This window comes from Rhagoletis zephyria, unplaced genomic scaffold (assembly GCF_001687245.7).
Source record: "Rhagoletis zephyria isolate East Lansing unplaced genomic scaffold, Rhagoletis_zephyria_1.1 Rzeph_scaffold_12779, whole genome shotgun sequence".
Taxonomy (NCBI): domain Eukaryota; kingdom Metazoa; phylum Arthropoda; class Insecta; order Diptera; family Tephritidae; genus Rhagoletis; species Rhagoletis zephyria.
The window spans coordinates 624-12,696 of NW_016169852.1; the positions used below are offsets into that span (position 1 = coordinate 624).

At 32.4% G+C, this 12,073-nt stretch overlaps 1 protein-coding gene across 1 annotated transcript in view; it reads left to right on the top strand.

Annotated features, from left to right (window-relative positions):
- Window positions 1-948: 948 nt before the first annotated feature.
- Window positions 949-12,073, top strand: part of hui (hase und igel) — a gene marked incomplete at its 3' end in the record, with an annotated part of 15,152 nt that continues 4,027 nt past the window's right edge. The window contains exons 1-3 of the mRNA XM_017634119.1: window positions 949-1,057; window positions 1,144-1,250; window positions 7,632-7,714. Of these exons, the coding sequence (XP_017489608.1) occupies window positions 1,181-1,250; window positions 7,632-7,714 (153 nt within the window). The remainder of the gene's footprint in view (window positions 1,058-1,143; window positions 1,251-7,631; window positions 7,715-12,073) is intronic.

The window sequence follows — 12,073 nt, forward strand, 5'->3', positions numbered from 1 at the left end:
AAGCGATTATGATCAATCACTATGTGAGTATATGTATCCGCAGTGTAAAAGTTGTTCTTTTCGACACCCTGTGAAAACAGTTAAATCGGGTTTTCTATAACCTCTTTATTTAAAATCTGATGTCTACAAATATACATCGTTGTAACGGTATTAAGAAACCCCGAAGTTGTATATACAAAGCTATTTTCGGGGTGAATTATGTAGGATTTTTAATATCTTACAACGGTAAGTCATTTATAGAAATCGGCCATCAAATAAAGACGTTATAGAAACACAATGATTTAGCTGTTTTACAGGGTACCGCTATGGAAATACCCTCGTAGTACGTGTTCAAAGTCGCTTGAAACAAATGAAACTTTTTTGTGACACGGTCTAATGTACATACAAACATATGTAAACCCAAACGTTTTTATTAATCTGTAAAACCCGATTTTTTGGAGATTATAGTACGTGCAAATATATTTATTCACAAATAAATATACAAATAAACACATCAAATCGCTGACATAGCGCAAAGCGCACACACAAAAAAGTAATTACGTTCGAACAATGAATAAAAAACCTGAAGAAAGCAAAGTCTTAAGAAATCTGCAAAACAAAAATAATTTCAATATAAACTCATACATATCCAAAAATACGAATTCTGTATTCACGCTGCAGCGCTGGGTGTTGCTTTGTCAGCTGAAATCTGCACTTGAACTTCATTTCTTCACTCGCACTATACTCATTCTAAATAAATAAAACTAAACAGGACTGACCGCTCATTACTTGAGCCACTCTCAGATTGTGTACTATTTGTATTTATGTGCTTTTGAACGTTAGTTCTTTTATGTGTCATGTTCGAAAATCTTGCGAATCGTTCGCCCCATTGGCGCACTTCATTTCGACTCAAACGAATTGATGCCGCAATCTAATCCCATCAATACGAATCGCATATAAAAACTCAACGTTCGCGGTTTTGACAGCTTAGTCGTTGTTCTGTCGTTTGGTCTTCACATTTGTGTGTGCTGTGATAATTAACAAGTTCGTTACTCAAGTCTTTCGTTTGCCAAAAGTTGTACGTAATATTTGACTGAAATAATAAAAATTAATTATCATCATTGTCAATGTATAGCTAATGAACATTTTCGTTTATTTTTGTAGATTTATAATAATTTAAGTGGGGGAAAAAACCGAAAATATGAAATTCTTTGTTGAATGTGTAATTGTTGTTGCAGCGGCTGTGTTTGCCACCGCATCAGCTGAAGCCGGTGAGTAATTTCTTCAGCATCATTAACAGTTAGTGGAAAATCTTTATTCAGAATATATTTGCATAGTGCGTGCATATTGTGTGTGTATGTATTTCTTAGCGTGTTTGAATACAAAAAAAAAAAAAAATCGTTAATCAATTGTTGGAGTAAATAAAGCTCAACGCCAAGCTATGAAACATCTGCAAAATGAAAATAAACTGTTTATTAATATTTCAGTTGAAGCGTGTTTTAAGCATACATCAGATTTATTACATCATCATCAGTTTTGGGATTCACCAGAGCTGAACGTGCTTTTTAAGCCTTTAGCTTACTGAAGTTTTCACAAAGGCGTTACCATAATTAAAATTTATTAGTAATTATTGATCAGTCATTGTTCTGCAGATTGTTTGGCTTTGGTTTTTTCCATTGACAGGTTGAAATTTCATATTTAACAAATATATATGTACGTCCATATGTGTGTATTAATAAAATTTAGAAATTGGGAATATACAGCCTGGGTCAATTTATAAGCCCACCACATATTGACAAGCTTTCACATATTTTTTTTTTTAATTTTAGTTATAGTTTTATTAAAATATTTTTTTATTTTTGAACAAAAACCATATAAATACAAATTTCGAACTTTATGCAATATTAAAGAAATCAACAAACTTTCGTAATTATTTGAAGGTTTTTAATTGGATTTCTTAGGAAGATTTTTAGTATATGCAGTTTTGTAGTCTACTAATTTTAGTACAATAAAGTGCAAGTTTGGAGCAGCTGGGACTTACCGTTGATTTGTGTATTGCACAAAGTTTGAAATTTGCTAAAGAATAAACTGCATATGTATATCTTAATAAAAAATAACTAAAATTAAATAACAAACAAGTGTGCAATTTGATAAAACTTGAAAATAATTAGTGCGCTTATAATTTGAGACGGGCTTTATATAAATAAATACGTTTATACATACATACATCTGTGGGGATAAAAAAATTGTAATTAATAATATTTAAATATAGGTAAAATATAGAAGTTTTGCAGAAATTTTATTACTAAAAATTAAATGAAGTTCATATTTAAAAATATACGAATGTATAGACGAGCGTAGTATACATTATTAGGTACCCAGTCGGAAAAATTGGGAAAATGAGATGCCTTTTAGGAGCTCTACAAGTTCCCTTAGACGGTTAATATTTATGTATGAAATTATGCGTTTTTTCGCAAAGAAGGCAAAAAAGCGGAATCTATACCAAAAGTAGGTATTTTGGAAATGCTAATTTTTCTAGAAAAACCAAAAAAAGAGAAACCATTTTAATAAATTGAAAAATTTTCAATTTGTTGATTTTCCGTTTTCGCAAGCAGCTTCTAAAAATTTCTCTGCCCTTTAAACACACACTTTATTCAAAAGAAAATGTGCTAAACTCTTCTTATCTCTTAGGCCGCATACCACCAGATTCATTTAAGAGAAAATTATTTTAATTTTGGAATTTTGGTTTCACCAATCAAGTTTAATTTGTTTTTAATTTTGATTTAAGTTACCTATGCTCTTCACTTAAATAAAAATTAAATCAGCGTAACTATACTTAGAGATGTTACACGTTTAATCAGCTGATCAATATAATAATAATAATAATAATAGATTGGCGCTTACACATATGTTAGTGTTTGGCCGAGCTTCTCCTCCGATTTGTGGCGTGCGCCTTGATGTTGTCACACAGAGCGGAGGGACCTACAGTTTTACGCCGACTCCGAACGGCGATTGTATTTTTATGAGAAGCTGTTTTTCATGGCAGAAATACACTCGGAGGTTTGCCATTGCCTGCCGAGGGACGACCGCTGTTNGCGGAGTGGAAGCGCGCACTGCTTACCACTACACCACAGCGGCCGACCAATATAAACACACCATAATATTGTGTATCAGCTGTTTACTGTATACCAGCTCTGCTTTTTCTAACACTTTTAGCACGGTTAGGAGCTTATTGAAACTGAAAAAATTTAATGGAGAATTAAATAAAACATTGGATTAAAATTTATCTCCACTTAAATGAGTTTGGTGAAACGCAGCCTTAGCAGAAAAAAGTATGAGCTAAGCTACAAAAAAGCTCAGTCCTGCTACACGTATGGTCGGTTTTTCATTTCATAAAATTTAAAATCTCCTGTACCGCTAAAAAAGGTTCTAACTTCAAAAAATAAAATTAATTTGCTACTTTTAGAATAGGTGGCAACCTTAATAAAGAATATTTTCAAACTAAAGTTTTCCTTAAAAGTCAGTCTTTTGACACTCATATTTTAATATTTCGTTTAACTTGTGTATAAATTCGACTTTTAAAACAGGTGGCAGCCCTCATTAAAATTAGTTTAAAACTAAAATCTGTTTACATCTCATTCGTCTGACACTGATACATATTTAAGTTAACTGATGAATTTAATTGAGCTTCATTTTTTAAACGGCTGACAACTCTCCTAAATACCGATCAGTTATACATATTTTTTTAAAGCCATTTAGCTTGATGCCAATACTTTTAGTAATCCACTTAACTTTGCAAATGGTGGCAAATAACTTTTCAAGAGGTGACAATCCTCTTGAAAAACCTAAAAATTCTAAAGCTTCAAACTAAGGATTTCTTAACAATCTTTCGTTTAACACCCATATCTTAGTATATCATAGAACTTGTGTATAAGTTAACTAAACTGACTTTTAAAAGAGGGTGCAATCCTGTTGAAAATATTTTCACTACTACCTTCTTAAACCTCTTTCGTCTGGTACTCATATGATGATACATACTGCAATTACCTAATTCCCTTTATTCCAATTGAATTAAATTTTTAAACAGGTGGCAACCCTCCTATACTTAATATAATACAAAATAGCTTGAAAAGGTGGATTAGTAAAGTTTTTCGGTTCGGTGCTACTTGTTTGGTTACACTGACACTGTGAATGATCAGATGCTTTCAGCTGTTTTGTGTCATGAGCCTCAAGCCATAAGACAGTACCAATTTATTAAAACGACAGCGCAATCAATGAATTTATTTCTTCGGCCGGACTTAAATTTGTGATCTTCGTCAAGATTCCCTGAGAAGCTTTCTGTGAGATTTTAACTTCATGATATCTGATAACGACCCATTGTCGTCCGGATATATGTACATTAGGGTGGTTATCAAATGTAGGAAGCAAATTTTTACATCTGATTTCCTAAGCCTCAACCCCTACATCAATGCTACTATAGTCGAAATAATCACATATAAATTTTGGCCCCCATTGGAGTCGGTTAAGACGTGTCATACAGGGGTCAAAGTTTAGATTACCCTATCAAGACGTCTTAACCGACTCCAATCGGGACCAAAATTTTTATGCGATGTCTTCGACTATGGTAGTATTGATTTTGGGTAATAGATGAGAAAAAAAATATTTGAATTTGTCTAGTTTCTTTACAGGAATCTGAACTTTGCCCCCCTGTGCGGCACCCCATAACGGCATCCAATCGGATCCAAAATTTATAAGTGGTATTACCGATTGAGGAAGTGAGACTGAAAAAAAAAAATATCTTTCAATAGATTTAAAGGACCACCCTAATGTACATATGTGTAGTTCTGCACATAAAATACACTTCGTAATTTTTTTTTGGAATATCGTAACTTTTTCGGGTGATTTTGGAAATCAAAAATCTATAGTTCTCCAAGTTTCTAAGTGAAGTTGGTTTTTTCGGTAACTATATACACGCGCTGCTCATTTGCCAGATATAAAATGTTCAAGTCAAGCCAAGTCTAAGTCTTGCATAACTGAGCTTTAAGTTTCTAATAATTCTGAAAAAAATTGAGAGTTTTTATGAAATTTTTTGAAATTTGTTAAATTTTCCTGATTTGGGCACATTGACTTATATGGCTTATGTTATAGAATTTACTATATTTTTTTTTTTTTAAATTGACGAAGAAACGTATCACGGAAAACATTGTGAAAATTGTAAAAAATGAAATGCGAAGTCAGAGATTCGTTTTCTGCGATTTGTGCCTGGTATAAAAGGTTAAGTCGCACCAGAACCTAGCTAGGGCCTATTTACTTATTTTTCAGAGTTGATTGCTCACTGCCAATGACACTCGTATAAGGGAGCTGCAGGAATGCAACCTGTGAAGTACATATATGTATTGTATAAAGAACGTGTAAAAAACTAAAGAGGCAGTCCAAGCTATTTTTACTCTTCTAAGACACAGAGTATTAGTTTATAATTTATTTTACTAATGCTATCGGTTTGGCTCTGTGTTGGCAATCTCAGATGAAATACATATCAAGATCTGGAACAAGCCAAAAAATTGTTAACAGATGCTTTGAATTAAAAAAAAAAAAATACTTAAATAAATTGCTATGCTTCCATTGCATAGGAGGAAAAAAAATACCGACCCTAGCGGAAAGTATGCAAACAGATTTTATAGTAAATAAATAGTTAGCTTTAATCGTCGGCATAGAACTTAGAAGCATAACTAATAATTACACCTAGCCATAAATCTCTGAACCTGTCTACACCATTGCTATTATTATTAATAATAGAAATTATACTATTTATAAGTAAGATGTGCTGCGACGTAAATATGTACAATAAATATTGATGCTAGACCAGCTGCTCGCTGGCGTAGAACTTATCGGCAGTGCCCGGGCTGATTGATTAAATTTACCTAATCAGTTACATTAGCAAAGGGAAAACCTGATTTTCCGATTCCAAGTAAAAAGATACTTTTAAAATACTTGAAAGAGTAAATGCTTTCCTAGAGCAACATTTCCAAAGAATTGAACGCTTTCAGATTAAGCTCGTGCAAAAGTTCATTGCTTAGCTATTAAAATATATAAAAAGTACAAAAAAAAAAACACTACTTGAAGCGTAAGTACACACAAGCGTACAAACTGGTATTCTATGACTACTCAAATTGAGAATCTTAACTTGCACTCGCGAACGAAGCACAAGGTAGTAAAAAAGAAAAAATTCACAAAAATATGTAGATATGTATACGCAGATTTTAAATACCTGATGTTTTTTCGTGTAATTCAAGCAGGAAAAAAAACGAAAGAAGAAAATTACGAGAGCTTAGAAAGTTGGCTGCGAAAGAGGTTTTGGCGATGAGCTACTTTCGCCACTTAAACGTCCATAAGTACCCAGTTCATTAGATATAAAATTAGGAGAGTATGTATTTTTTTTTGTAACTCAAATATATAGAGCTTCTCTGGTAAAATAGAATTTGCTGGTTATTGCTGGTTTGTGAATTAATGAAACGATGTTTACATATGTGTGTTTGTATAGTGGATTTTCGCTCACGCGTAGAACAATAAGTGGAAAATCGTCACAACCCAAAATAATCTTCAGTATTTTGCGATAACTCATTCAAAATATAATTTCGCTCGTATTTTTCGGCCGATCAGCTTCGTTAATTTTTTAAAGTCGTTCATTACTTCTGATATTGTTTTTTTTTTCTAATAAGCTTGCACTTCGAGTTATAGAGCTTTCACTGTATTCTCATATTTTGCTGAATAAATTAACAAAAACAAAGAAACAGTAAAGAAACAAAATCAAATCACAAAAATATTGTAATAAAGCCAAAGCAGCTTAGCAAGAAAAAAATACGTAACAAAGAAATCAGCTAACACTTCTATATACATACATACATACATGCATTCAAATAAAAAAAAAACCTAAACGAACATGCGCGTGTAAATTTGAATCTATTCAGACTTTATATAACCTGCGAAAGCCGTTCAGCCAGTGGAGGCTACATAAACAATAAACAAACAAAAAATATCTAAATATATAAATATATATTAAAATATCGAATGTCATTGGGAGTCATTAAAATCTGTCACTCATAACAGATTATGGCATAATTGTAATTTTCATAAAGTTTTTGCTTGCATTTGGAATCAAATTTTAAAATGTTTCTTTTTAACCGACTTCAAAAAGAGGAGTAAGGTTATCAATTCAACGGAGTCTTTTTCGATTCACAATATATCTTATAATAAAATAACGGTTAACAAAAATTTTAGGGCATTTGTAACTGCACCAAAATGTGCCAAATGCACAGAAAATATATAAATAACTCTTATTATGACCTTTGAAATGCCTATAGCCATTTTAACTTGTATGTTACATTGAGCAACTTTACGATTTTAAGCAAGGGGAATTCATATAAGGTGGTAGCGGTAGTACAAAAACTAAAACTGACATGTATTTTGTTTTTGCTTTCGGTAAACAAACGTCATCAAGGAAGAAAATTCCAACGCTCTCTGATCCTTTTTGGATAACTTTTTTCGAAAAGGATCATAGAGAAATTAACGGCGCTGCTAAATTTTTATATAAATAAGTTGTGTAGTCAGTGGTGTTTTTTGCTTAAAAATTACTTGTTTTCTTATATTTACAGATGCTGGTTATTTCATTCCGAAAGCTTTCTACACACTCGATGCTGAGGGTCATAAGACACAATCACATCCCGTTAGCCCACACGTAAGTATAGCGAATTGAGTGCATCTATTCGGGGTAGTCAGTTATCATATATTTTGGGTTTTGTGTTTAATGAATTGTGAGTTCGCAAGTGAATTGATTATTTCAGGAATCCGAAAGCGCGGAAATATACAAAAAGGATAAACAAATGAGTGTATGGCTGACTTCCAAAACGCATAAAACAATGCGCTCAAAGTTTTTCATGTATTTTTATATGGGAAAAATAAAGTTGTTCGTTGAAATGGTATAGAGTTTTTTAAAAGAAAGATTTTTCGATCGGAAAACTCTGGTTCTCTTCAGGAGACTTTCGGTAATAATAAAGAATTGTTTATTTAACCATTTATATAGTTTATAATTATAGTTGCGATGAACAAATGGTTTTATAAACTATCGGGTATTATTATTGGGATCTCCTGCAGGTAAACAGAGAGTTCTGGTGGAAAAATATTGATTCTGAACTATTCTATACCATTTCTACGAAAAGTTGTTTTTTTCCCCATATAAAATACAAAGCAAATTTTGGGCGCTTTGAGCGACCTCTAAATATTTTTTGATTTCAAAATAAAAAAGCGGTATATTTTTTTCGGTATAGAAAAATTCTAAGGGGGTGAGAGCATAAAAATTCCGACTTTACTTTTTCTCATGCATTTTTGAACCACCTCAATGAACATATTAGTATAAAAGCGTGAATGTATTGCTATTGTCTTCGCAAAATTTTCTTGTATAAACCCAAAGTAAGAATGTCAGTGGCAAAAATATGTCGATGTATTTCTTAGATTCGATGGGTTGAAATGTAAATTGATATTTTTCAACACATCGGATTTGCATAAAATTTTTATATATTATTTCACAACAATTTGATGAGTTAAAACTAGAGCTCTTTTTAAAAATCGACCATACAGCTATTCAATTAGTCGATTAGTCGATTAGCAAATTTTTTACGGTTGCTAGTCAAATAGCAGTCTTTATTACCAACAAATGAGGTAATTCGCTCTCAAAATTTTATATGGCGAATTACGTAATTCGAAGGGTAATTGGAGTGCGAATTACGAATGAGAGAGCGAACTACGCAATTGGAGTGACGTGGGAAAGCCGTATTAGCTATTCGACTAATCGATTAGTCGACTAACAAGACTAAAAAATTTATACTTCGATGCGTAGACTATTTTCATACCAAAACATCGATATTTTGGAATAATTATTTGCGTGTTTACCGCAGAAACTCGTTAAGTGAATAATTCAAAATTAAATTCAAATTAATTATTATTTTTTAACAAAAGTACTCGATGTTATAGTTATATTCAATAAAGACATCTTCAAACCCAAAAAAAAAAATGTTTTTATAATAGAGCGTTTTTTTTTAGTTTTCTCTAAACCGCGTAATTGCGGTGTTTCTGAAAGAGTCTATTCAATTGCAGAAGGATGGATCAATTGCAGTTGTCAGTCTGTTATCTATTTCATATCTCGGCTTTATAAACCTAGTAGTGCTGCTCAGAAATAGGTAGAATCAGCGAAGTAGGCTTCTAATAAATTAGTGATCACACGATTTCTTCATTTGTACACATTCGTTAATTTTAACAGTTACCGAGTAGGGTGTTTTATTGAGCCGAACTCATTTCGATACCAATTTCTAGAAAACACCACTGCCAAAATGTACAAATCTCGGGACAAAGAAACGCATAGTCTACCATCATATTCGCAATGCCAATGCCTAATATGAGTCATATTCCAGACAGATCACGCGATTGTACATTTGTACAGATTTGTACATTTTCACATTTTTTAGAGTTTACACACTCTACTGCTAGCTGAAACCCAACGTATTGGAAAAACCACTTTGAAATTGCACATAATGCATTCAGACAACAAAGCTCATGCTGACTCAGGTATTCTAATTCGAAACAAAATCAACTATTACAACACAATTCCGTGGCGTACGGACTCCGTTCAAGCATCGAATATTGCAGTTGAAGATCCAATAATCAAAACACACTATCAGTACTGCGGAATGTGAAAGGGTTCTCAAATTGCTTGGAAATAAGTTCGTGTTCGTAACCGGAGACAATTACGACGCAAAGCACACCTTGTGCCGTTCTGACCTTATTACTTCTACAGGATGACAACGTTACGCACTTGATTGATTTCTGCATGGCTAAAGACATTGTACTCTCAGAAGTAGCGTCTAGCTCTTGCCTCGACTTGTCATCTGATTACTCTTCGTTTTATTCGTATTAAATAGCAATTTTTCTGCCAAACGCACGCGATTTACTCTACGGAAAACGGACTTGAATTCGTTCCGATCTGTGTTTTTTCCATACTCAACTCATTAAACGCAAGTGTTACATATATGTAACGATCGAATTACTCACACTAATGTTGTTGTTAAGAAAATTTGTATTACCTAACAAAGATCCTCAAGTATTTCACATATTCTGGAGGTCGTACAGACACTATATATAATAGGCGAAAGGATTTTTTTTCAGCACATAAGAATGGGGTAGATATGTAGATGTGTAAATTGGTTTTGGTTTTCTCGAAAAGAGTTGTCCCCTTTTGAACAATTAAATTAGGGGTTTACTTTTTTGAAAAGAGTTACCACATTTTAAACAATTATATTACAATTATTTAAAAAAATAAATCAATTATTACAAAAGATGTATCAATCGAAATCGTTTTGAAAAACTTGTTTCTCACCTTAACTTTAGAAGGATTGCCACGTATTAAAAAAAAAACCAAATTATTTTGAAGAGGGCTGCCACCTGTTTGAAATTTCTAATTCACTTAACTAATACAACAAGTAATTTTTAAGCCAAAAAGAAAACCGACTTCAACTCGCATATAAAAATGTAAGAATATATTTAATTTCTTCACGATACGATTATAATTATCTGATCTAAAAAAAATTTGTATTGGAACACCATTGAGGTACTACTACCTAGCCGATGAAAAAAAAAATTATTGAAACCGGTCAACATGGTCCAAAGTTATGCGGTAACATACATAACACAAAAAAATATATATTCCGACGAACTGATAACCTCCTCTTTTTTTTGAAGTCGGTTAAAAATTATATGAAATATAAAAATCCGGGAATCAAACGAAACAGTCTTTAGCTTTAGTCTATAAAGAGGGTTGCCACGTGTTAAAAAAATTGCATTCAAATTATTAAATAAGTTGGATTAATTAGCGTTGAAAAGGCTTTATTTCAGAAATATGTTTAAAAAATTAAATTCAACTTGAATTAAGACAGTTGGATAATTGAAATACATACATACATACATATATGTATCACAATATGGGTGTCAGACGAAAGAGTTTAAGGTTTTAGGAGGAAAATATTTTGAAGAGCGTTGCCATATGTTTCAAAAGTCGAACTTAGTTAACTAAGTGTAGTAAAAGTGTTAAGAAACTATTCGTTTGAACATTTATGATGATTTAGCCGATGAAAACTACCAACAAGCTAAATCTAAAAATGTATCGCTATACATTATTTTAAAAGTATATAAATCTCATTTTCTAAACATGTGTGATTTATAAAATGGGATTAAAAATGAAAGCTCTTAATAGATAAATGCATCAAGTGCGAAAATAATGTTTTTTTCTTAATAACATAAAAATGGAGAGTTCATTAACTATAAGAAACCTATTTTCATCCTGTACTCGACTCTGCCTACAACCTCGGGTCACCAGACCTAAAATGCCGAAAGGGGTACAGATAAGAACAAATTGCGGGACTTGGGGTACAACTGGGAAAGAAAAAGGGGTGTTTTTTAGGGGACAAATAAAACGAAATGCATTCAACAAAAAATTGATTTATTCGCTTATGGAACAATAACACCGTTCGAAAATAAAAATTCAATATCATTTGAGCAAAAGAAAATTACAAAAAAAATATATTTATGCACATACATATCTGTGTTCGTATGGAAAAGTCGCTTATGTCGAAAGGCTGGCTTTAGTATAATGCGGCATTCCCTTTATTCTTTAAACGACAATAAATTTTTTGCAGAGACTTAATAAGAATATTGACTTGCTAGTATCGGAACTATTTATTGCACGTTTATTTGCCAAAAGTTGTTCAACGGCTCAGCGCCAGTGAGCTATTCGCAATCCTATGCTGCGAATGCCGATTTATACTAAAGCCTGCCTTTCGACATAAGCTACTTTTCCATACGAACACAGATATATATAAGAATATTTTAAAATGAAAATTACACTCTCCGTTCAACTTTAATTCAACTAATCGCCTGTGAATATTTAACAACACAAACACGCGAAAAGTGAACGATTGCGGACAAAATGGGGGACCTACGCAATAGGGCTCGTAAAATTATCCGACTATTCGACTAATCGGTTAACCGA